This window comes from Pollachius pollachius (genome assembly GCF_949987615.1).
Source record: "Pollachius pollachius genome assembly, chromosome: 1".
NCBI classification, from domain to species: Eukaryota; Metazoa; Chordata; class Actinopteri; order Gadiformes; family Gadidae; genus Pollachius; species Pollachius pollachius.
The window spans coordinates 49,415,161-49,442,630 of NC_136934.1; the positions used below are offsets into that span (position 1 = coordinate 49,415,161).

General features: G+C 44.5%; 1 protein-coding gene across 1 annotated transcript; it reads right to left on the minus strand.

Moving 5' to 3' along the window:
• Window positions 1-6,588: 6,588 nt before the first annotated feature.
• On the minus strand, window positions 6,589-27,073 carry cndp1 (carnosine dipeptidase 1; the record flags this gene model as incomplete). Its single annotated transcript, XM_079758585.1, has 12 exons — window positions 6,589-6,667; window positions 7,999-8,146; window positions 8,807-8,948; window positions 9,488-9,652; window positions 10,184-10,344; window positions 10,896-10,980; window positions 11,687-11,884; window positions 12,785-12,873; window positions 13,295-13,457; window positions 15,100-15,243; window positions 16,062-16,172; window positions 27,041-27,073. 12 exons carry the CDS (start codon window positions 27,071-27,073, stop codon window positions 6,589-6,591), a joined length of 1,518 nt encoding a protein of 505 aa, XP_079614711.1.
• Window positions 27,074-27,470: the final 397 nt, after the last annotated feature.

Sequence of the window (27,470 nt, forward strand, 5' to 3'; positions counted from 1 at the left end):
ATGAAAGTATTAGGAATATGTGTTGAGTTGTGCTTTCATACTTCTACAAGGTGAAGTAGTTGGTGTGGTGTGTGGTGTGTGTGTGTGTGTGTGTGTGTGTGTGTGTGTGTGCGTGTGTGTGTGTCCGTCTGTGTGAGAGCGAGATAGAGTGAGAGAAAGCAAGAGAGAGTGTGAGTGTGAGTGAGTGTGTGCAGTGTGTGTGTATATGTGTGGTGCGTGTGTGCGTGCGTGTGTGCGTGTGTATCCATGTGTGTGCTTGCATGTGTGCATGCGTAGCTACAGGACAGACTGTATGACTGTATTTTGCGGTGCTTTGCCACAGAGACTTTGATAGCAGCTCATGCAGAGACACAGACACAGACCAGTGGCTTCCACTAATGAGCAGACTGTTGTTCGTCCACTGAGGGGACCCGTATACACACACACATACACACAAATACACACACACACACACACACACACAGACACAACTTTTCCAACTAATTAAACATTCAAATGAATCGTTCATATAAAGATTTAGCGGAACCTAAAGAAAAAACGTCCTTAGAGAAATAATGAAGAAATGCAATTTCCGATCGTTGTTTTTTACGAGTCTAAGTTGGCCTAATTGAGGCTACGTCTGGTTAAGTAAACGGTCGGGCAGCCTACCTGAATAATAATAACATAAAAGATAAACCTCTACTAAATATAGAAATTAATTATACACCCTGCGGCTCTGCCTTTGTTCAGTTAACACTGGAGATGGAAGTGGTGTCATGTTTAATTGTCGTATTAATTGTGTGTGTGAATCTCCATCTGAGTCAAATGGAATATTACGTTCAGAAACATAGTGCGAAAGAGTTAAGGAGAATAATGATGATAGGCCCCCACTCCATGTTAAGCTATTATAATAAATAACATCTGCATTTTTTATTGTTCCGATTATTAAGATACATCACTGAGATATACTTGGCAGATTAACTGCCATGCATGTGTCTAAATAAACGCACGTCTAAGATAAAGCATTGCCTTGTTAGCTCTTGCACCACCGCCAAAACCGCATTACCCAGAGTACCGGGCGTACCTATAAACCTTCCCAACAGTCTGTCGCAGCAGCCTCCAATCTGTGTTCCAGGCAGAGCGGCGTGACTTTTGGATGACCGCTAATTTTCCCGCACAGCTTTATTTAAACGTCCATCAGGCGTTTTTTTTTTTCTTTTTTCGCCAACCTAGCAAGAGGATGGATTGGCAGGGCTCTCCTCATCACAGGAAGGCGGCGTTCTCCCCGTCACCTGTCTCCCCCGACAGCCAGCTGCTTCGTCCGTGATAAGAGCACTTCTCTCCGAGGCCGGGGAAATGCTGGAGTCAATTTGAACCGTGTGCTGATGGCTCAGTCTGCAGCCTCAGATTCTGTGGTCGACGCTCGGCCATTTTCGTTTAGTATCTTTCCGCAATTTCATCATACACTATTTGACTCCTTAACAAAAATGTATAAGAAATTAGGGACAGTTATGGGGGACAGTATGAGTGTGTGTGTGTGTGTGTGTGTGTGTGTGTGTGTGCGCACGCACAAGTGTGTGGTTAGTTGTTTGAATTGTTTTCGAAGTAAGCAGGTTTACAAATAGGTTTAACATTAGGTCCTGTCTTCCTCAACCTATACCGCCGGTGTGAACACATTAATTAAGGAATTAATTAAGGAATTTATTCAATCAATAAATCAATGCAGAGCAATCTTCCTCCTTCTCCTCTTCATCAGAGCATGCATTACGTAGCCACCCGGGTGTGTCTGAGTGACAAAACTTGAAGTACACAAAAAATAAGACTCCATTAGAATACTGATAAAAGCTTGCTTTCATCCCGACAACAAACAACTACAGCTTTTCCGATCTTCCTGCTATTATCTTTTGTCTCTTTGATACTCTCCTCACCTCCCCCTCTCTCTCTCCCCCTCCCTCTCTCTCTCTAACTCTCTCCTCCCCCCTCTCCTCACCTCCCCCCCTCTCTCTCCCCCCGTCCCTCCCTCTCTCTAACTCTCTCTCCCCCCCTCCCTCTCTCCTCACCCCCCCTCCCCCTCTCTCTTTCTCTCGCCCCCCCTCCCTCCCTCCCTCTCTCTCTAACTCTCTCCTCGCCTCCCCCTCTCTCTCTCTCCCCCCCTCTCTCTCTAACTCTCTTCCCCCCCCCTCTCTCTCTCTCTCTCTCTAACTCTCTCCTCCCCCCCCTCTCTCTCTCTCCCCCCCTCCCTCTCTCTCTCTCTAACTCTCTCCTCCCCCCCCCTCTCTCTCTCTCTCTAACTCTCTCCTCCCCCCCCTCTCTCTCTCTCCCCCCCCTCCCTCTCTCTCTCTCTAACTCTCTCCTCCCCCCCCTCTCTCTCTCTCCCCCCCCTCCCTCTCTCTCTAACTCTCTCCTCCCCCCCTCTCTCTCTCCCCCCCCTCCCTCTCTCTCTCTAACTCTCTCCCCCCCCCCCCCCCCTCTCTCTCTCTCCCCCCCTCCCTCTCTCTCTCTCTAACTCTCTCCTCGCCTCCCCCGCTCTCTCTCTCCCCCCCTCTCTAACTCTCTTTCCCCCCCCTCTCTCTCTCCCCCCCTCCCTCCCTCTCTCTCTCTCTAACTCTCTCCCACCGTTTCCCTGCATAGCGCCGAACAATCGTGACAGTGGTGAAGGAAGCGGGGGGGGTCCAGAGAATATCTGGACTAGGATGCATGGTCGCAGTTGAGGTGGGCAGGGAGGTGGTGGTGGGCTTGCGGGGCCCATGGTGGTTTAACGTCACAGTGTGTGTGCGTCATGGCGATAGAGAAGCAGGGATCTTGTCTTGCAGTGAGCACGCTGACAGGCCAGCTGCTTAGCGTCAGGGTTTGGGTTAGGCCTTCTGGAAATTAACTGGGGATCCTCATTGGAGAGAGACTGTAGCTGCTAACCAGCTAACGATCCGCTAACCATCAGCTAACCATCAGCTAACCATCAGCTAACCATCAGCTAAAGATGAAAACACAAAAATGAAATAACTGGATGCGACCTTCCACGACTCCCTTAGGTGAGGATGTCGTGGGCCTGTTGCTCTGCTAACCACCAGCTAACCATCAGCTCACCATCCGCTAACCACCAGCTAACCATCAGCCAACAATCCGCTAACCACCAGCTAACCCTCAGCCAACAATCCGCTAACCACCAGCTAACCCTCAGCCAACAATCCGCTAACCACCAGCTAACCCTCAGCCAACAATCCGCTAACCACCAGCTAACCCTCAGCCAACAATCCGCTAACCACCAGCTAACCCTCAGCCAACAATCCGCTAACCTAGCTTCAATAAATCATCTAAGATAAGCAGCATCCAAAGTCTGGGTTTCATTTGTTATTGTAGTTATTTTTTTATTATACTCTTCTCTAATCTCTTCTTAGAGAGACAAGAGAAAATTTGATCTCTATTGAAACACTGCATTAAAATCTAATAAATAAAACAAACCATTAACTAACAAATAAACCACCAAATGACTCATCGTGTTGGTGTGAAGGTTTTCAATCGTCACTGTTTCAGATAGCGGGCTTAAACAAATCTCCCGTCCTCACCTTGAATGAATAAGCTCCTCTCCTTTAATGTGCACATGCCAGTCGCTTTCTTCCGCACAAGGCGTTTCGTTAAGCAAAACGTTACGATCAATGAAACATGATGACGGCAGAAAAGAAATAGGGGAGAAGAAAAGTGTGCGATCATAAAAGAAAAAGAGAGCGTCACACAGAGGGAGCGAGAGCGGTCCCTCTCGCACGCCCACGCCAATCAGCGCGCGGATTGGCAGCGAGAGGCGGAGGAGAGAGACAGACCGCCGTGTTGGACGCGGTATAGGGGAAGCTGGATAAAAGCGGTATAATGAGGCTGAAATGGTTCGCTTAGAGGTGGCCTGTGTAGGACGGAGCCCAGCGGGGGAACCACGCCATGGACGATGGCGGCTGATTTCATTCAGTAATGAAACAAAGAGGGAATCGGACATGAGACGGAGCGGGAGGGGGTTTTGAGGTGAATCAGCACTATGCTTCTCTCCGCCGTTTTCCCTCTGCCCCTTCGGGACTCGACCGCGGACATGATATAAAGAGGAGATGGATCGGTCTCCCTTGACTTGGAATTGTTCACACATGTGGTACATGTGTGTGCGAAGGACATGCCGTGGCACTCACGCACACACACACGGTAACAACCCCCCCCCCCTCCCCCATGTACATGCACACACAGACACGCACAACAAATGAAAGCCCCTCTTGACCCTGAATTGAGCTAAGATGTAGTCAACCGCCTCACTGCTCCTCATTCCCCCCCCCTCCTCTGTGTTTGCCTTCCCCTTTCCTTCCTTCTCCGGGTGAAGTGTGCCTGCCTATTATGTGCGCTGACATTCTTTGTGTGAAGGACAGTGGCAGCTCTCCAACAGGGCTCACGGGGGCCAGCACAGCCCTCTTCACAGCCCCAGTGAAGAGAATGCATCCGGCACAGTGGCCCTCATGTGGGCTTTGTCGTACTCACGCCTCGCAGAAAGGCCAGCGCAGCCGATGGTAATGAATTAGTGAGCGGGGTTGAGGCCGTGCGTGTTGTGGTGAAGCGTCGCAGCGGGACCGCCTGTGCATGAATTAGGGCACGGCTCCGTAGGTGGGTTGAAGTAGAGGGAGGCTGATGAAACAGGTCAAAGTTGGGCACGTTTGCCGTGCAGAAACTCGCACGCACGCACGCACCGACGTGCACACATGCAGACACACACACGCGACGCACACACGCTCCTGCCCATCGGATAAAATATGTATAATTACGATTTATGTTTTGCCTGATGGTTTAGTAATGAAGCGTCGCAAATAACCAGAGTGTGTGGGAGTTTGTTTGCAAAGTACGTATTATTGGAATATTAAATACGATTGAACGTGTGCAACTTGCTAGACAAGTTTCTCATAATATCTATTCATCTGAGATGGAGGCCATACCTAAATATGCAGTGCAGCATGTCTTTTGTAAGCGCAAGTGTGTGACTAATGAAGCTAATGAGCCTAAAGGTTCATTTTTAATCTAATTTCTCATAACTGTGCTGTTGTACTGTACAGCTGTCTCTCCCACATTACACTATTATATTTCCAATTCAGGCCTACGCCCATCCTCCCTTAAAATGTAAAAAAAGGCAAGAGATTAATTTATCTGTTTACCTTGTTTCACGCATCAATAATAGCCTACGTTTTTATCCTCTGCCTTTCCCTTTAGCTCTTGATTTTAATACAGGAAACAAATAGCTGTCATGTGGAAACCCACAGGCAAGCAAAGTGAACATTTCTGTACACGTTTTGTGACATGATGTGAGTGCTCGCCCATCTGAGCTAGCCTACTTTTAGTGATTAAGACGCGCCACTGTGTGAAATCCAAGTTATTCTTGGCACCGTTTTGACCCTGCCCTTGATACCAAAATACCTTATAAATAGACGACCAAATAGACATGCTTGTCGTAATACGCCAAGCATTGTGTCACTCATATTCTGTTTCATTCTGTAAAAAAAAAAAAATCTTATCAAAAAGAAAAACAAATATAAAAGTTGTTATTTTTCACACGACCTGTGTGTCTTCGTTGTCTTTTAATCTGCAGGCATCAAAGGGACGTCGGATACCTGGAAAAGACGCTGAAGACTCGACCGTCATGCGAGGAGTTCGGGTACGCACTGTCCCCTGGTGGAGGAACACGGTATTACAATGTAGTCCAGCCATGCCCATTTAAGGAAGTGGCTTTTTCTATATCGCTCTTTCAGCGATGTCAGTGAGTCGACGTGTAGGAGGTAAGTGCGGTTCTGAGTGGAGTATAGGCCTACCCCCACCTTTTTCTACAAAGGGACTGGCTGAGAAACGCGAGGAGACCGACCGTGTCCCCATAGGTGAGGAGGGTCAGCTGGTGTTGTGAATCAGGCCGCTGAAGAGACACGTACGGCTTTTTCACAACGCCAGGGTCCCTCTCTGCCACTTACGGCTAATGAGACTCTACACGTGTACCTTGATGCTCTGTTTTCAGGTTAGAATATGGAATAGATATTGAATTATTTATTATTAATTATGGACTATTTTCTGTGACCACATTCAGCTTGCAGCTCACTTTTTCTTTTTTATTAATTATCATAAAGAAAATCGAATTTGTAGGATTATTACTTCCCATGTATTAACAATTCATGCAAACTAACTAGTGGAGCTCTTTTTTCAATGACCAGTTCTTGGTCCAATGTAAAGGGTTTTTATGTTATTTGTACTCTGAATAAATCAATAAACATGACGTCAAATGAGTTTTTGTTGCATTGTGCATTTAATTGCCACAAAACACATACAGTGCTGTAAGGAAATCGAAGGACAACAAACCGACGTCAGCAAATAATGATTACCCATCGCACCTCCCCCAATCCATGAATCTGGATGAGGATAAGCTGCACCTTTTTGATAAAATGGAATGTAATATGACTTAAGAAGTGGAAAATGAACAGATAGACTGATTGATAGATATAGATACATGAATATATTGATCTATTGATAGATAGATAGACAGAGACGGATAGACGGGGATCTGAGGGTTTGGATACTGTCGTTTTAGCCAGGACCAGCCGTAGAGGACGGTCACACTCTGCTCTTCTGAATCTGGGAGACTTCATGGAGGTAGGCGATGAACAGCTTGGTGCCCTCCAGGTAGTTGTACCTGGAGAGGGCCGGGGAGACGGAAAGAGCTTGAGGATCGTTGTCCAATGCGCCTTCAAAGTAAAAGCGTTGTGTGGTATCTAAGGTTGAGTATGCACCAAAGGGAAACTCTGGGCATTGAGACAAGGCAAGGGGCCCACGAAGTTATGGAAATCAAAATGAAAAAAGGACATAAGAAATTTAATTCTATTCATAAAATAGTGGATATGATTATTCAATCGTTATGCATGTTTTTTTCGCTTTGTTTCATTGTTCTAGTGTTCTCTGTTGGGTTCCTCCAATCCATATTTGACAGAAAGACGTCGATGCGGTGGGTAAGGATACACTGTTGGTCAAGTCAAGCTTAGTCCACTATCTACATGTCGCAAGGATACGGCAAACGAATCCATCGCTCACCCACCGTATGTTTATCTCTCCCTCGGAGGGCCTCAATGACTGAGTGTGTTCAGAGTCATCAGCGGTTGTTTGCCCAAGCCGATCGCATCAATGCTCAGCTTCTCGTGGACACCTATTCCAGGCTCTATTCCTCCTATAGTCGGGTTCTCTCTCTCTCTTCTCTGCTCTCTGAAGTCAATTGCCTTTGTAAAGCTACCAATCATAGCAACGGTCTCCAGTTTAAGTCTCCCGTTACAGTCCAACAGACTCTTCAGGTCCACAGTCCTGCCAGCGGCCACACACCCCATCACCGCCTCGCGTCATCCATCAGCAAATCTAATGTTGGGTTTGATTTATTTTGTTCTTTTCTTCTGTTGTTTACCCCCCCCCCCACCCCCTTATTTTTTATTTAGAGTTTTGTGGGCTGGGGTTTGTCTTGTAAATCTTGTTTATTATGATGTGACTGACATATTCTTCATATTCTTCATTTATGTTCCCTCTCCCTTGTCCATGCAAAACAAGGCAGTTTCTCTCTTAATAAAGCTTCTGTACCATAACCCCAGCTCATTCCTTCACAGCTCAACTGCGTTTCATAGAGATTAAAAAGAGATAGAAAACGAAAAACCTGGGTAATTCAGACACAGTTACTATCAGAATATATCTTTACATATTTCACATTTTGATATTGTAATGCCTTACGGATTTCAATATATTAATAGTTTGTACTTTATTCATACTCTCAATTATAATTATATAATTGTATTCTCAATTCTATGATAATATAATATATAAAATAATATAATTGAGCGCACTATAAACATAACTGTTTGGTCTATATTGAGTGGAGGGATTGAGAACATGTGTCCCATCGTCCCTTGGGAAGAATAAAGCAATCTGAACGAGAGTGTAACCGGGAGGTGCAGGGAGGTCTGGGGTTGGGGGGGGGGGGGGGGTCACCTGCTGATCTTCTCGTTCTGGGAGTGCATGCCGTCGTCGAAGCCTCCGATGGGCATCATGATGATGCCCTTCCCGGTCACGTCCTGGAAGGTCCTGGCCACGGGGATGGTTCCGCCCTCGCGGATCATGTCGGGCTCCACGTTAAACACTGGAGCCACGCAGGAACGTTTAGAGGACGTTTATTAGGGTGACGGAGAGCATCGACACACCAACAGTATCTAATTAAAAAGGGGACTCGTCTGAGACGTGGCGACGTCGAGTCGTGTGGCTATGAAACATGCGTATACTCGTAGATTATGATTTGCATATCGCTAGCCTCATACTAGCATAATCGCCTGAGTCATATTTTGGCCAAATTGTGTAAAACTAACCTAAATCTACTCTCCTAATGCTGCTGAATCACTGTACCTCATTGGCTATATCCTACACCAATCAGAGGGCTGTTTACATTCTATAATCACTATCTGCGACGCTAAATAGAGGATAATCCTTTAAATATGACTTTAATGCCATGAGGCTAACGCTATATGGGGTTGCGTGTCTGTATAGTACAAATGCATGTCTGGGTTTTTAACGTTATCCCGTAAATCCTCCTTGAATAAAGTCAGCGCAGTGCTGCTGCTGACGGCGAAATAAACCAACGAGCCTGCCTCGAGCCACACACCGTGGCGGTATTCTGCAGCACACCTTCATGCTCCGGCTGATTACGCGGTGCACACTGTGATGTTTCATGCCCTTGAGACCCTAGCCGGGCTGATCTCCGCGGCCGTCCAGCCCGCCGCTGGAGATGAACAGCGGTCTAGCCCACCTCTCTTGACAGCCTTCTTCCCAGCTTCGTAGAGCACATGCTGGGTGTTGGCCAGCCAAGGCTTGGCTCCGATCATCATGGTCACCTTCAGCTTGTTGGGGCTCTTTCTCCGGGCGAACGCCGCCTCCAGGTACTCCGTCACCTGCAGGGGCCGCCCGTGGGGGCACAGCCAGCAGTGATCGCGTTATGGGAGGGAAGGGTTTGCAACAGAGTGGCTCCCAGCCAGGTGGACGGGGGAGTATTTGAGAGGGTTGAGGTCAGGCGAGGTGTGCTGAGAAACGATTTTTGGAGGGATTTCAAACATTCAGCAGGTATGCAAAGATATGTTGAAATTGGGTTCTGGTGACATGATAAAAAGTGGATTTCTTCTATTGTTGATAAAGGTAATATGTCCACATAATGCATAAGTTCCTGCTCCATTTCAAAAATTGTATAATTGTATTATATATCTATACATTTATTTGAAAAGTAGCATTGGTTGTGATCCTTGTGATACTTTTTTGACAGTCTGCTGTGTTTGACATAAACAACGGCTCCTAGCATGTACAATGTCCTAGCAATAACGAGGGTGAATTCCCTGCAACTTTAACTCAGTGTCTTGCCTGAATCACGGTGGGCACCAGTGCTCGACTATGACGGTGTGAACCGGAGCAGAGCTCAAGATGGCCGTCTGTTACTGACCTGCTTTTTGACGACCTCCGGGTCCATGCTGGGGACCTGCCTGATGGAGAACTTAGCGGCGACTTTGGCGGGGATCACGGTCTTGGTGCCAGGGGCCGAGAAGGCTCCCTCGATGCCGTGGATGGAGACTGTGGGGTAGCGCCACATGTGGGCCAGGAGGTCTACCTGCACGCACGGGGGGGGGGGGGGGGGGAATTAACCGATACAGAAATGAAACCAAATGAACAGAAGCAACCGACGGACAGGCAGGCAAGCAGATCCTTTTATTTATACAAGTTAAAAATAATAGAAATGAAACAAAATGAACTGAAGCAACCGACGGACAGGCAGGCAAGCGGATCTTTTTATTTATACATGTTAAAAATAATATTAACAAAATAATGAGCAATAAAATGCAAGAAAAAAAAAAAGAACAAACAAATGGGGTCCTCAGGTACATAACCGAGGGGGGACATAACTTCCCCCTCAGATAGGCAGGTTGGGGAAGACACAGAGAGAGATGGACAGAGTGATAGATATTGATTTATAGAGAGAGGTAGCGAGAAAGATACAGCGAGAGAAAGAGAAATAGTGAGTCGGAGGGAGAGAGATCGCAATAGAGAGAGGGAACAAGAGCTAAAACGACCAAAAATAAACACGAAAATACCCAAACAGCTCAAACAAAAACACCACCCACAACTGCACCCCTCGCCTCACCTTATTGTTGTACATGAGCTCGGTGACGCCCAGCTTGTTCTTGTAGTTCTCCATATCAAACTCAATGTCCTGGTAGGTCTTCCACTCCTCGTCAGTGAGCGGGTCCACGGCCTCCCGGATGCCAGGGATCAGGATCTTGCCGCTGGGGCTGATCAGTGTGTCTACACCCCAGGGAACAACACAATCAGGGATCGTTACCGGCGACTTCCCCTTGTCCCTTCCCCCCCCTCGATCCACCAAGGCCGGGGCATGTGCTGATGGTGTAGGTGGGGATAGGGGATGGTGGAGGCGGAGAGCGGACGTGCAGCGCTTTAGACTTTTGCCGCATCGAACATTGTGTGTGTGGGGAGAGGTTTCAATGGATTTCAAGGTTTATTAGACACACACACACACACACACTAGGGTTTGGGGAGCGTCCGCCAAACAGAGTGAATATTGAAATGGTAAAATGGACCTCATTTATATTGTGCTTTTATCCAAAGCGCTTGAGAGTATTACCTGATATTTACCCATTCATTCACACGTTCACACGCCGACGGCGGAGTCAACCACGCAGGGCGACAGCCCAGCTCGTCGGGAGCAGTCGGGTGAGGCGTCTCGCTCAGGGACACCTCGACACTCAGCTAGGAGGATCCGGGATCGAACCCCCCCCCCCCCCCCCCCCCCCCCACCAATATTGAGGACTTGGCAGGGACACAGAAGGCACACTTACCCAGAATGCCGATCAGGTCGGTCATGGGCTCGATGACGGTGCCTCCGTAGACGCCCGAGTGGAGGTCCTGCTTGGCCCCCTCGATCTGCAAATCACACCGTCTGTTTAGACGTCTGTCTGTCTGTCTGTCTGTCTGTCTGTCTAGACGTCTGTCTGTCTGTCTGTCTGTCTAGACGTCTGTCTGTCTGTCTCAGGTCTAACTGTGGCACTGTGGACGCTGATCCAATCAGACAGTTAACGTTAAAGACAGTTAAAGTGATATCTTATCTTGTTCCAACACAGTGTGAGTACTGTGGAATGTCCGATCAGTGGAGGAGTTGCAAGACCTGTGATTGCGTGAGTGTGTGAGTGTGTGTGTTGAGTGTGTGTGTGCTTGTGTGTGTGTGTGTGTGTGTGTGTGTGTGTGCATTGTCTTTGTACATGCCTGAAATCGAAATTACACGAAAACCAAGAGAACGGTGATGAAACGGTATTGCCAAAAGTATTGTATTATTACCATTACTGCATTAATGGTATTACGATTTTAAACTTGATCAAATGTTTGACAAGCCCCCCCCCTCCATAAAGAAACAAAATGTCTCCTCCATCATTAGATTAGGGGGAGGGGGAGGGGGGGAGTATTTTGACATGTGGGAACATCTCTGGGTGTGTCGTGGGAGTGTGTTGGGGGGGGGGGATTGTATCAAGCCCTTTGTGTTACATTTGCTTGCATGAAAAGCGCTATACAAATAAAGCAAATCAATTGGTTGATTAGAACGAGACGTCTAAATCTGGACCCTTGGGCGGTGTACCTCGGCGGAGAAGTAGCAGTTGCCCCTGGTGCCGTAGGTGAGGGCAGGGCGCAGGCTGAGCCAGCCGCAGTCAGAGATGATGATGTAGTCCACGTCCAGGAGGAAGGTGTCGCGCTGGGCCACCACCATGGCGTCCAGGCCGTTGGAGCCCGTCTCCTCCATGCCCTCGATGATGAACTTCACGTTCACCGGCAGCTCCTGCGGGATTAGGAAGGTGGTGGTGGTGGTGGTGGTGGTGGTGGTGGTGGTGGAGGGGATGAGGGGGAGAGGGGGTTGTGTGGGGGGGGGGGGAGTAATTGAAATCACATCACCATGGAGACGGCTTGATGGGTGAGCCTGCCCTGTGGCGGCTGTTATGCAACAGCACAGCAGGGTCCTCGCTCTCCCTCGCTCTCTCTCTCTCTCTCTCTCTCGCTTTCCCTCTCTCGCTCTCTTTCTCTGTCTCTTGCTCTCTCTCTCTTTCTTGCTGTCTCTCTCTCTCTCTCTCTCTCTTGTCGTCTCTTGCTGTCTCTCTCTCTCTCTCTCTCGCTTTCCCTCTCTCGCTCTCTTTCTCTGTCTCTTGCTCTCTCTCTCTTTCTTGCTGTCTCTCTCTCTCTCTTGTCGTCTCTTGCTGTCTCTCTCTCTCTCTCTCTCTCTCTCTCTCGCTCTCTTTCGCTCTTTCACAGATTGGGAAAAATCGGTGGTCTGCTGCTTTTTTCACATGTGTATAGATAACTAAGATAACCTTAGTATGCCAAGATCAAGAACAAATTTGTCCCTAGAGTTTAGCCATTCAGAATGGCATTCAGATACTCAGATACAATATTTGGCATTCAGGTACTCAGCACTCAGATGCAATATTTATCAAACCACTTTTCAAGTGATATCCACTGAAAAACACTTTCTTCTCTCTCCATTGCCTGAGGGTAACGACGATATTTAGGCCTCCAATCCCATCCTATTAGGTGTACTGTTGCTCTTAATTGAATTGGAAGGGGAAGGGCAATCACCCGGTCTGTTTTCCGCTAGTAGCCTATTAAATGATCAGGCAAGCTGTGAATGAAAGATGAGGAGGAAGAGAGGAGGAGAATACAAATCGAGGATACATCTGTCTCTCACTATGTTAAGGGCCTGGTAGGCCTCCACCGCATGGATCCAGGCTAAGACGGGGGCTTTGTTGTCTGAGGTCCCTCTTCCATACATGTTGCCTGTAAAATAGTCACACGCACGCACGCACACACACACACACACACGCACACACGCACACGCACGCACGCACAAACACACACACGTCATCTGGCAGTCCTGCCTCCAGCAACATGAATCTCGAATCTGCGAGATTCCTGTGACCTCCACAAGCGAAGCACTTTTTGCATAGAAAATTGAAGCGTAATTTCCCTATGGACTCAGATTAGACAAAATCAGGTTTCTCAACTCCTGGGAATATCGAATACCTTTTTTTGGCCAGGAGCCCAGAGTGAATCTCCTAGCTCATGAGATGTCAATTGCAGAATGAATGAGACAATTTCAGCACAGCTTCAAGTTGAATCCCGTTCGTTGCTGCTCGTTCCTGGGCAAAGTGTTCCTGGGGCGGTTGACCCGGCGACGGGTGGACTAGAGATCACCTACCGTTGATCTCTGTCAGATTGTACGGCTCCGTGGCCCAGCCATCCTCCAGCTTGCCCGGCTGGACGTCCACATGGCCGTAGACGCACACAGTGGTCTTTAGAGGGTCGATCATGAACTGGGCGGTCACCACTCTGGGTAGGGCCAGCATCTCCCCATTGGGAAGCTGGTGGGACCAACGGGAAAACGCCATTTCAGTCTGTGTGTGTGTGCGTGTGCGTGTGCGCGTGTGTGTGTGTGTGTGTGTGTGTGTGTGTGTGTGTGTGTGTGTGTGTGTGTGTGTGTGTGTGTGTGTGTGTGTGTGTGTGTAGTTGGGTCTGTTGAGGTATGAACATTTTCATAATCGCGTGGACAAAACTTGTGTCTGGTCCAGACACAGTAGTATATATTTTAATTAATTAGAGCGTATTTCGCAACAGTTAAATATTTAATTGTGTTATTTAATCGGTTAATCAGTTAAGTATTTAAAAGATACTTAACTGATTGATCATGGTCAACTCAGATGGGTTTCATGAACAACACATTTGATGCCCCTGACATGCCTTGTATATAAGCTCAGCTCATTCACATAGTGAGTCTTATAAAAGTAGCACCATTAAGCTCGACATTGCTTTGGACTGCTGGGCGTGAGATGCAGACAAGCCGTTATCTGAGCCAGTCGTGTGGATATATATCTATATCTATATCTATATATATATATAAATAAATTTAAAAAAATTATATATATATGACCTGTCCTTAGAATTGGAGCAGCAGCCCTCTTGATAGTAAAGATTACGTAGTAATTTGTAATAATAACTTGGTAACTTAATAAGAGCCGGTGGGCTGGTAACCAGAAGGTTGCCAGTTAGATTCCCGGTGTGTCAAGTTGTCCCTGAGCAAGATACTTCCCCCTATCTGCTCCCGACGAGCTGGCTGTCACCTTGCATGGTTGGCTCCGCCGTCGGTGTGTCAATGTGTGCGTGAATGGGGGAATGTTGGGCAATATTGTAAAGCGCTTTGAGTGACTTTCCATCGTAAAGCATCGTAAAGCCACTTTACATCGTATTTGTACAAATACATAGTGACTAACTTAAAGGGACAGTAGCCTATTGTTTATTTTATCACTATTTTGAGCAATTGATTACAGACAAATTGGCTATAAACAACATAGCCTATAGTTCATTAGATCATGGAAAATAATTAAAAAGTAATAAATCATTTGTGGAAAGAACTGCCTACAAGGAATGATATAGATATAGATATAGACAGAAAGGAAAGCAGAAGCTGCAAAGCTATTTTTCTGCTCTCACTTCTAAGATGCAGAGTATTTATAGTATTTACAGTAGTGTACTGAGTACTGTATTTACATTGAGTGCATGACAGTTAACAGTCCCAGGAGTATCAATACTCATCTTGTTAAATATCTCGAAAATACTTCATACTTTTAAGTGACTTATTCATCTTAACTGCATTGTTTTGGAGAGCTTGAAACACAATAATTGCATTGCAAGCGTCTGCCTGTTATTGTCGTGCATTTGACAATTCAATAACGTCACTTGAACCTGAGGACAACCCTGGAGGAGAGTGTCGCACCAGGACGGGACGGACGGGCCAGAGGTACAGAGCAGCTTTGAGATACAACAGGTACAGTTCAAAGTTGTAAACAGCTTATCAGCTGCTCACCAACATCAGCAACGAGCAAACGATGAACAAAAAAAAGGTAGGATCACCTGCCACGCTACCAAATGGGAATAACAGGCCAATCCGTTTTCATTCTTTGTCGGCTAATCCTATTAGCCGCTAATGAAAAGGACTTCCTTCCTCACCTGCTGCTCCCCGATGTCCACCAGCGTGACGTTGCCCCCCATGGCTCGGAGCTTATCGGCCGTCATTTCCATCATGCGATGCAGCTCCGCTCTCTTGGAGACGTCGCTGGAGTCACTCTCCACCGACACCCACTCCCGCAGCGCCTGGGGGAGTCACACGCGCAGGTACATTCAAACCCGCGCACGCACAGGGACATGCACGGACACACGTACAGTGACATGCGTGCACGGACGCGCGCACACACACGTATACGCACATGCGCACACACACACACACACACACACGTGTACGCACATGCACACACACACACACACGCACGCACACACGTGTACGCACATGTACACATGGATGCGCACACACACACACACTGCCTGATGAAAATTACAAAGTATTTGGTTAAATGGGGTATGGAAAGACACACATTCAGTATTTACGAAGTACCCTACGAAACGATGGGGCTACATGATTCTTATCGAGGAACTTTCTCATCATGGGCAGCTTTGGGTCTGATATTTATAAAGCAAAGGTGAGCGGATGAAAAATTGTGGAAAGTAAAGGATCAGCCATGGTGGGGGAGGCAAAGTAACTTTGCAACATGGGGGGAAGTGGGACTATCTGCAGGAATGCAGGAGTCAGGAGATGCAGGTCAGCAGATTGGCATGGGCTCAGCATTACTAGCTAACACACTACAACTTTCAAATGGAGAGATGAAGGGAGCTATGCCGAGGAAGGTACAAGTATAATTGAAAGTAGTAGTACTTGTAGTTAAAGAAAGAGAGTTATATCATTTGTGCAATTGACGAGACATTTGTCAATAGCAAAACAAACACGTACAAACATACAGAAATAAATGCACACACAGACACACACACACACACACACGCACACACACGCACACACATGCATCTAGTGGCTAACATAACCTCCCCACAGCTTAAACAAAGCGAGGCCTGGGCTGTACCTGGACGTACTGATCCTGGTGGCTGTTGACGTGCTCCACCAGGTGATCATAACGGAATGCGTGCACAATGGAGAGTGCCTGCAGAACGCAGGACAGTGGCAAGAGCTTCATCTGTGGACAGAGGCAATATGCTGAAAACACCGAGCTTATACCGAGGACGACACATGTGCCTATGAGGACAATTCAACAGCAGCCCTCACATGAAGGATTGTTATTGCACCTGTGCTGAGCATGTTTGATCATCGTCAAATGACATTACACTTGATCGCGTTGCACGACATCGGCCGAGTGGCGACGCGTATGCAGGGACGCGAGTAAAGGATAAAAACAAAGCTGTAACACAAAGCGCCTTCTATTCGGCGCAGAAAGTCATCTGTAAAAAAAAAGGGCAGCGCGTCTTCCAACAAGACTTAAAATCAAAATCAACGACACGTTTACATGTTTTAAAATAGGATATTCTTAGGGGCTCACAGGTTCACCAAGATTGCAGCTTACCTTGTTGTCGTTGAACTGTGCCCACAGTGTGTTTGCCTGTGTGTGTGCGTGTGTGTTTGTGTGTGTGTGTGTGTGTGTGTGTGTGTGTGTGTGTGTCTCCTATGGTGCCAAACGGACTGTGACACCCTTTCTTGGACGCTTGATACTCAATGGTTTATATACACTCACACTCCCCTGTCCCGCCTCCAGCTGCCGGGGGCCCGGTGCCCCAGAGGGACACAGGTGTGTGTGTGTGTGTTAGTGTGTGTTTGTGTGTGTGTATCTGTGGCGTGCATGCGTGCGTGCGTGCGTGCGTGCGTGTTGGGAGGGGGGGGGGGGGGGGGGGGGGGGATCGGGGTTGGATGGGGTCAAACCAGCCGACAAATTGAATTATTTTCCCACTGACAGCCACAAGAATTCCCTGCCAAGCACATTGATCCGGCTCCAGGACAACCTGCTGGGGGCTGAGCAGTGGAACAACAGCAGCAGGCGCCGCGCAGCTCTCGTGTGGGGCCGGACGTCCTGCCGGTTTGTGTTTTTGGAGTCGCTAAAGTCGCTCTCCGCTGATTACAACAGCAACAGCATTTTACAGCCTTTCCGCGTCAGGACCTCGGTGCCCCGCCGTGTCAAATTAAAAAGGGTTTTTCTAAATATTCTTGTGGTTTATTTCTTAAGCACAGAGAGAGTGAGTGCGTGTTGTTAATTCATTTATTAGTAACGTTCTTGTTACTTTGGTGGAAAAAGTACAACGCTTAAACTCCAGCAAGGAAAGAGATCAGAAAACCGCCGAGTAAAGTTTAAGACTGTTGTTGAGAACTTTAACAAAGTAATAGAAAAGAAAAAGCTGATCTGCGGAACACCTGCTTCTCCAGCTTTGGAGCCAAGGGTGTTATCAAACAATGCCCATACATGGCTTCAACATCAACCAACTCCCGTGGTTTTAGTTGTGTTCATAGTCTTCAAGCCCAACTTGGTTAGCCTTGGATTGGTGTCAAACCTTTCACCCAGTTTCTCTCAGTGTTTATCCAAGCTTATCTCATTTATTTGGCATTGAAGGTAAGATAATGATTATAATCCTTTTAAGGGTATTTCTCCCACGTTATGTAGACCTACGTATTTTAAGAATTGTTTATACTTTATCTCTGAGACCCCACCATCTCTCCAGTATTATCTTATGAAACTGTAGCTTGTTCCCTGACCCCATACCGGGTGTGGAGCAGACAAACCCTGCGGCCCTTAGTAAGTGTCCTCTGGGACTTTAACAATGGCAGTGGAAGACACTAACTCTGCTAATGAAACAGTAGTATAATAAATGTCCAACACTGTGGATCAGCAGAGTTTAAAATTCTCTATATTCATGATCTAGAATGATCTCCGGCCAACCCGGGGGCCGAAGTATTCTGAAAATTGATTTATAGGTCTTATTGCACCTGCTGAACCTTTTTTTCCCTTTGACCTTAACGTCAGGAAGGAAGGACTTTTAAGTACAGTGACTTTTTTGGGAATTTCTTTGAACCTTAACTAACCACAGGTCCAAATGACCCAAAATGTATATAAATTATTTATTAAAGCAAGTATAAACAGTAGTTCATTAAATGTCTGACCTGAGGGGAGAACACTTCATATCAGAAGAGCTTATCCTTCTCCATCTTCATGATTTAGCAGTCTTACCAAAAACAGATTCATGCCCATCCCTCACTAACTTTCAACTCCTTTAGTTATTTTCTCAAGGACAACTTCCAGAAATACCACCAACACCTCCTTTCCAATTAGACAGCCTTCTGAACAAAACCTCCACTTGTAAAAGCATGCAAGGTAGATGGTTGCTATCATCTTTCACTGAAAAGATCTCAACGTACTAAGGACATTTAATTTGATATTCATAACAACAAAAAAAGATGGACATCACTTGATGCCCTACTTATCTGCGGTATTTCTGGGCAGAGAATCGGTTCCCTCTAGACTTGGCACTCGCTGCTCTCTAGTGATCGTCAACAGCCCTCACAGAGCAAGTGAGGGCAACGTGAATTCCTACTACTCTTGTGTAACAACCCAGTCTCACCGAAATATGTGACACTGTCAAGTCACGTCATTTAATCTATTCATTCGTGATCTGGGACACAAAATTTCAATTTTTTCGTGCCAAAAGCACAAATTTCAAACTCATTCTAAAAATATATCCGTGAATTGTCACAATTTCTCAGAATCAAAGGTGAAAGTAGAAACGGGTGGCCAAAAGCTGTCATATTGTTAGAAATTTGTGCTTTTTGGCACGAAAAATGTGAAATTAGGTGTCCCAGATCACGAATGAATAGATTAAATGACGTGACAGTGTCACGTATTTCCGTGAGACTGGGTTGTGTGTAAAGCCATGTGTACAGACGGATCGCACGCTGTTTCCTGAATTACCAGGGTGTCAGGTTAGATATCTTGAGTCTAATCCATGGCTCTGAGACTACATGTCTCCGACAGAGCACGTCTGAGGATCATCAAAGATAGAACCCAAGACCCAACTGGACATGCTACCTTTACATGAAGCAAGCCGCCTACAGTGAGTCAGAAGGTTTGTTACTCAGCAGTACCCAACGTTTCACTGGTTTAGCAGATGCAGATGCTCTGATGTGGAAGGAGTGAGCCGTATACAGCTACGGGGACATTCCACATCACATGCACAGTTCGTGGGGCTTTGTAGAGAACCAGTATCTCCACAGCGCTTCTCCTTTTCCGTTGAGCTACAAGGGGTCGTCTGGCTTCGCTTGTTTCCGCCATCTCTGATACGCTGAGGGAGAACACAGGACAAAATGTTGAGTTTGTTTGGGCAATGACGATGGGTGTGTCTCTGCTAAATCTATCCGTTTTTCAATGTATAAGAACAATTGCAACCATATAAGGCTGAAAGGATAGGCCAAGCAAGCTACAGGTATCGGGGTCCATGTATCTTAGGTGAAACTGAATCCTGGCCAGTTGTGCTTTGATGGAGCCTGGTTACATTTTTTCCGCATGCAAGTGTTGATTGGCAAATGAGCCACTGAAAAGGCGGTGCAAAATGATGACTAGTGGGACAAGACTCATCATCAAAGGCTTTTCATGGGGACTTTGCATCTTTATTTCTCATATATTTCCTTGCGGAAGACATTAAAAGCTGGGAAAGGCAGCCCGGATGGATTGCCTCCCCGGAATTCCCGGAATTCCCGAAATTTAAAACGAGACAGGGAATCTTCTACACGGTTATTTAAACCAGGAATGTATGCTGATGATTCTAGTCCATTTAATCCATCTCATAAATTGTTAATGTAAGGAATATTGGAGCGTCCATTGAAAAGAATATAGTCATAGTGTGCAGTGTCCACAAGGGGGAGCATTGCACTCGGAAGAAAGCTGCAATGGAAAGCTGTGATGAAGTTGTAAGTTACATGTGAGTGTGTGTCCCCCCCCCCCCCCCCCCCCCATTCATCTCAATAGAGCATATGTCATGCCATCCTTCAGTATCCCCTTGCTGTCAAGAAACTCTTGGCCGCAAAGTATTTGGTTTAATAAGGCATGATCGTGACCTCATACAAAGGAAACAAGAGGGTATGGGTTAGGGCAATATAATGGTAATTAGATAAACAAAAAGAGGGGATCCTGTTCTAGACTGAGATGCTGGGGGGGGGGGGGAGGCTGGAGAGGGGAGGTTACTTATAGGATGAGCCAATGAGGGGATATGTAAGGGGTGGTTATACAATAAATCCTTGCTGGAAGGGGAAGAGGTGTGTTAGGAATAAGGTGTGAATGCGGTATCAGTTTTCTTGGTACAAGATTGTGTTGAAGTCTGATGCCAATGGGGGCACTTCATGGATGATACTATATCATTCCTTTAACTTTGAACTTTTTATGTTTGTATATACCTGATGAAAGATTATTAATTTTTGCACAATTCTTGACGGCAACTTTTTTTATTTAATAAAGCATGATCATGGGAAGAGACAGGCAGCTATTTATCCAACATCTTCAATGAGACATGATACCTCATGACATGATGTACACATGTACATCATGTGTGTGCACATCAGTTGTGTACATGATTATTAAAGGGAGTGAGCATCATGGAGAGTTAAGTTAGTTTGCAATACACTATGGGGGTATGTGGACATGATGCAGGACAGCTAAATAAATCCACCCTTTCAATTGGAGAGAAGAAGGGAGCTATCTCTAAGAGCAAGGAGAGTTTATACAAATGCCTCATTGCACCGTATACAAATTATAAATAAGTTTGTATAATTGTATATAATTGTAAATTAGCAAAGGATCCTTTTTTTAAAAAACAATATCGGTTTAACTCCCAGGACAAATAATTTATATTGAAGTTGATGAAATTCACCAGCTTTGTATGCTAGATTAACGATTAAGATAAAATTAAGTACAAATGTAAAACATGAAAATCAATCTTGCAGTTTGACTGAGTGAGATATTGTTTCCAAATGTACACGTAATAAAAATGGTTATGTTTGAGGTTCTTGTTGAGTGAAATTCCTAAAGGGTCAAGTCTAATTAAGCAACACTATATCCTACCACTTGGGGCTGCCATATTTCAATATGTGACAGTTTACAGTTTCTCTGCAATACAAATACTGTATTTTATTGCATAAACATAAGCTTGCAGATTGGTCTGGTTCCCTGGCTAAAGTATTAGTTCAGCCTTTATTACTTTAAAGGTAATAAAGGCAAAATAAATGTAATAACGGTTCTGCATTACAATGTTTAAAAAGTTCAAATGTTTCCAACAATGTTCAAACCCTAAGAACTCCAGATATTTTTCAAGGTAATGGTCCATTCATTTGGTCATTACGATGGGCTACCCCATAATTGAATTCACCAAATAATGTTAGCTACAGCTGTTTGGGTAGTCAACTCATCTAATGTTGGGCTAATGTTTTCTTAACTTTGTTATGTAGTTTGGTTACAACGTTGTGAGATTGATTCCAGCAGGACAGGTATAAAGTAAAGAGTGGCTTTATGTTGCTTTCCATGTCTGCTATCCTCCAAGCAGTGGGATAACATGTAATGTACCAAGAATACACTTTACATATGTAATGAGATTTCCAGGGAATCGTTCATACTTCACTGCAATACTACAGATACAAAATAGTAATAATAATAAAAGAGTTTTCCTTCTGAATAATTTTTATAATTGTGATTTGTTATGAACCAATAAAACTGTTAGCATTGGTAATTTCATCTACCCAGTCACTGATCTCACCAAACCTTACTCTAATTTGAACATTCCCAGTAGCCTCTAGAAAGTGACCGGTTATTCAAATCCTTACTAACTACTATTGCAAGACCAACTGCAAATAAGATTAGTCTGGAACATCTGATCATTTTGGGATTTTCCAAGGTGTGTTATCAACGGGCGCAAGCCAACCAGTCAGAGCAACAAAACAAAGCATGTGACTCATCAGTGGCAGGCTGAAGACGCCTCTACGGCGCTCCCATTGGGCGCTCCACCATTCAGTCATCGATTAGACCCTGCCCCATACGAGATTAATGTTTCTAATACACGTTCTCATGGTCTGCTGGAAGTCTGAACGTGAGGAGGGCCGGATGTATATGCCAGAGTCAATAAAACATTCATTCACAAATTGTTTTTTTTAAATGCAACATCTTCACAGTTCCCATATCCACCACACAACAAACATAAACCTGGACCTTTACATGGTTCAGCTGCATGTGACTTAGGCTGGAACTCCAAACATCTGTTGTTTTTAGAACAAATAAGTTCCGCCTGTAGTTGACTTAGTTCATCTTATGTCATCATGACAATCAGTGGAAATTCTCTAAAACTAACGATTTTCTAAAGATACTGGTACCTGTACTGATACTCTGACAAGACCTAAGTACCTGTACTGATACTCTGACAAGACACGAGTACCTGTACTCAGTACCTGTACTGATACTCTGAGAAGACGTGAGTACCTGTACTGATACTCTGAGAAGACGTGAGTACCTGTACTGATACTCTGACAAGACCTAAGTACCTGTACTGATACTCTGACAAGACACGAGTACCTGTACTCAGTACCTGTACTGATACTCTGAGAAGATGTGAGTACCTGTACTGATACTCTGAGAAGACGTGAGTACCTGTACTGATACTCTGAGAAGACATGGGTACCTGTACTGATACTCTGAGAAGACGTGAGTACCTGTACTGATACTCTGAGAAGACATGGGTACCTGTACTGATACTCTGAGAAGACGTGAGTACCTGTACTGATACTCTGAGAAGACGTGAGTACCTGTACTGATACTCTGACAGGTTTACCAGTGTACAGACGCAGCGCAGAGCAAGCAGGAGGAGGGAACAGAAAAGGCTGCCCCACATACACAGCAACATAGAAGCACTCAATTAACAGATTTACTCAGGTGAGATAACGAGGCCCAGGTAAAGAAGGTTCTTCCCCAACCTGAGCATTTACATTTTACATTTAGTGCATTTAGCAGACGCTTTTATCCAAAGCAACTTACAATAAGTACATTTGTCAGAAGAAAGAGAAACAATATAAAGCTGTTGGTACAGTAAGGATGTTCATAGACCCAAGTTCCAAGCACTAACAATTGTAAGGTTAACCCATCCCCTGTATACAACAAAGCTAGTTAAGATAAGATGCTACATAATGCTAAGTACTATTTTTAAGTGCAAGGACTTACAACATACAATAAGTGTGTGACATCAAGTGTAATCGCTTCATTCATCTGTTCACGGCAGTTCCTTTATCTGCTACAAACTGGGAACTAATTCTTTACAACTTCCTGACTTATAATAGTATTCACTAGAAGCAAACGCAGAGTTCCTCAAAAAATTAGATTTTGCTCTGTAAGTTCCGCTTGTGCAAGTTAAAATGGATTTCTTACTTAACACAACCATCACTTTCTATTCATACCTACTGTTCATTTGATCCCTGACCTGTTATTTGTGTCTCCCGTCCTGCTTATCTTTAGTTTATCACTGAGGCACTGTTCCCTGATCCAATGTTCATCTTTCTGCTCTGCCTCTTGCGTACATCGTACAGTCTGCTGCCCGCTCAATCTCTAATGTCTGTCTAATGTCTCTCGATGATAGCAATGCACCTAGTGAGAGAGATATTCTGGGGCTTTCCAAGCTTTTACACTGGTCCATGAATTCAAATGTGTACACCGACTAAAGCCATATTTTGTATTGACTGTTAGCTTCCACAGAGATGGATATACGTTTGGAGAGCAATCTTGTGAACGAGTGTGATTGATCTTGCATGTTTCTTCATTCAATGTTACCATAATATATTTTCAGATTTTACTGGTGATTTTTTACAACATTTTAAAATGAATGTGAGAAAAAAAAAGATTACAAGCAGGTACGTTTTAAGGTATTTCCTTCAGAGTTTGTGACCTATAATACCCTATTCTAGTCTTCCTGTCATTTGGGCCTATTCTAGTTTAGGGTATTCTAGAATAGAAAACTTTCTATTGTAGACCACATATAATAGCCTGTTCTTGGCTATTATATGTAGTCTTACAATTATTGACTTTTTTTTCCCTTAAATTTGATAATACTATGACATGTATTTTGTTATTAAAAAAAAAAATTGTTTTCAGAGGAGTTGGCCCGAGACTTGATTTGCACTTGTTAAAGTTTAATCCACAACATGGGCTGGAATGAAAAAAAGAAAAAGGACCTAGTCATATGTATTGAGAAATCACATGTAATCTGGTTGACAGCCAGTGTGCAATCTTGGAATTGATTTCCCTTTATACGTGACATCTGAAACTAAAAGACAGCTATTGGATATCCAAATCAGTCCAAGTCAAGCTTCAAGTCTTTCAAGCCATGTCCAAGTCACGCCACAGGTCTTATTGTTAAAACGGATAAATGAAAGCAGAAACGGATGCATTTGAAATAAAAGTGCTTTAATAATAATAATAATAATAATAATAATATGAACTTAAATTTATATAGCGCCTTTCTAGGTACCCAAGGTAGCTTTAGGGATTAATAAGATGTATACATGGCTGATTAGTGATTTGTGTGAAACACATTATTAAATAGACCTCAGGAATAATGGACAAAGGATCAAATTAATCCAGAGAATGGCAGTAATACAACGTTGAGGATGCAATTTGCCTCAATATACTAGAACAAGAAGAGAACAAGAAGCAAAGTGTGTCAGTGCAAGTGAAATTGTGATACAATCTCCATTTAAAGCCTAAATGCCCCTACACCACACTTACATAGAGATATGTACGCTGTCAAGGTAGCATGCTATAAAGCAATCAGTGTATATTTTGCCATAAAAGACTAATACTGATATGACTGATGAAAGGATTCTTTATGCAGGCATTAAACATGCTGCTGGTTGCAACAACAGTGAAATGGCTGCTGAACTGAGAAGAGCTCAGTGTATGCTTGTCAGCCTGCAGTCCTCCTCACACATCCTCCAAAGAAAACAGCAATATTTGCTAAATGTGGCTATGCACAATAGATAATATATAATATCCTCACTCCAAGAACTGACTCAGCCGTGATCTTCTTTCTCACTTTGAATGCATTTGCTTTTGTGGTTATCAGCTTTTTGTAAAGTACAATTTCCGCTGACAGGTGAAACATCCTTGGCGCATGTCACACCTGTCATACCTACAACAATTATATTATGTATACATAATATTATTATTGTGATCATCATTTGTGTATACATGTCAGACCATCCAGTTAGTCTGCCACTGTGCTTAATTGACCTTGATATACCGTTTCATCATACTATTTTTACTCTCTTGAATTGCAGTTAATAATTCTGCATTACAGTGTGGCGGTGCTATGTGTTTCAATGGAGCCCATAGCAGTTCCCAGAAGTCACTCATTCACCCTTACTGACACATCACTGTAACACTGATTAGCCTCTCATCACATATTAAACTCTATCCTTGGTAACAGTGGCACGCCACTACTAATTATAGTTGAACAGAAGGGTGTGATAAAAGGACGTACTTAGCAGAACACGCACGCACACACGCACACACACACACACACACAACCGGAAAGATAGATTCTCCACCACATCAACAAAAACAGAGCTCAAACCTGGTTTGAACCTGGTTTTCACATCAACAACTGTGGAAGGCAAAATCTAGGCCTAATGTCATGGCTTAGGCTTTAGGTGTTCCAAGAGAAAGAACAGAGTCACACTGAACTCAGTAAACAGGCATACCCAAAAAGCCATACTTGCCATTTACACTTCAGAAGGTAATTTCTAAATGATCATCAGCCATCGTTGGTTTGATTTGCAGATATGACCTCTGATCTAATCAGTTAGCTTTATACTCAGAGTAGACCAGTCACAGATGGCACATAGGGCCATGGCCTATAAATAGAGACAGATTTAGTATTAGAGGACTATCAGGAATGCCATCGCCAGTGCTCAATTGTTACTCTCCAAAGGGCACAAGTAACACGTTGATATGAGTTATTATTATCCTTGATTATCATCATAGTTATTATAATTACACCCAGTATAGGGGAATCTTGCCGTATGATGACTACTAAGCTAGCAGTTCTGTTTCCTCAATACAGATGTTAGATTACAAAACAGGATATGGCAACTTATTTCTTCTCTGATGCATTTGTATAATCAAGCTGCCGCCAATCCACCTGGATCACAACGACACACTACGACAACTTATAACCAACCACAACCATCATCTCAACTGACCCCACAAACACAAAGGACAGGCATTTACCAGCACAAAAATGGCCACAAAAGTCCTTCATAGATTCAGAACAGAGTTTGTATACATTACACACTCACAATAGGGTTGTATGTAACTGCTGACTTTAACATACAACTTTAGCCATGTCGAACCACACAATTTGTACTTTTCTCGACCCAGACACCTATAGGTACTCATGTCAGTTTGTATACATTACGCACTCATAATAGGGTTGTATGTAACTGCCCACTTTAACATTAAACTTTAGCCATGTCAAACCACACATTTGTGACTTTTCTCAACCCAGCCACTTTTAACTGTAAACTCTGCCTGAACTATGCCTCGTTCATGAACTTCAGAAAAGTCCGAATCGATTGACTGATTTTCAGCTCTGTTGGTTTATCATTTAGACGTTTACGTTGTTGACAAGCATGATCACGGAAAAACACACTGACATAAACACGTAGAGGCTACCATGCACACATGCAGTGTACAGCATCCAAGCATGTCTAAGGCACACACAGACACACACACAAACACACACACGCACACACACACACACGCACACAGACACGTACACACAAACAAACAAACACACACAGTGGGTATTGATCACATAATCCCAGTGTTATTAAAGCTAGGGTAGGCCATCTATTAAGAAGCATTTTTTGCATATTTATTGAAACATATTTGTCTACATCCATACTAGTCTGTAATAAGTCTTTTCATTTAATATGACCCGAATTTAATTATGGGATGGCCTAACTGGCCGTCTAACTACATACCCGGTTACCTGCAAGCACGCTGCCCATGGCCATTGGGTATGACTGAAGTCTTCCACAAAGCTAGGCAGAACTATTGATAATCTTTTTGAGGATTTACCGATTGTCAAAAACTAACTCAGTTTGGCTGAATTCTCAAAATTACCGACCCCATCTTAAATTTCAAATTAACTTGCTCTGCATCACAATAAGTGATGCAGAGCAATTGTGTGTATTGGTTGCAGGTGTGTAGGAGATGAAATAGTTACAGTAATACTGTGTTATATCCTTTAATTCAATGGCCTTTTTGGATATCAACGAAATCAAACATTTATAAGTCTTAGGCATTCCGCTTGAAGGATTCAAATTAAGTTCTACCCTTTATAAATCATTGCTTGTGCACGCCTTTGCGTGGGTGTCATTAGAAATTCCCTGAATCACTTCCAACTGGCAT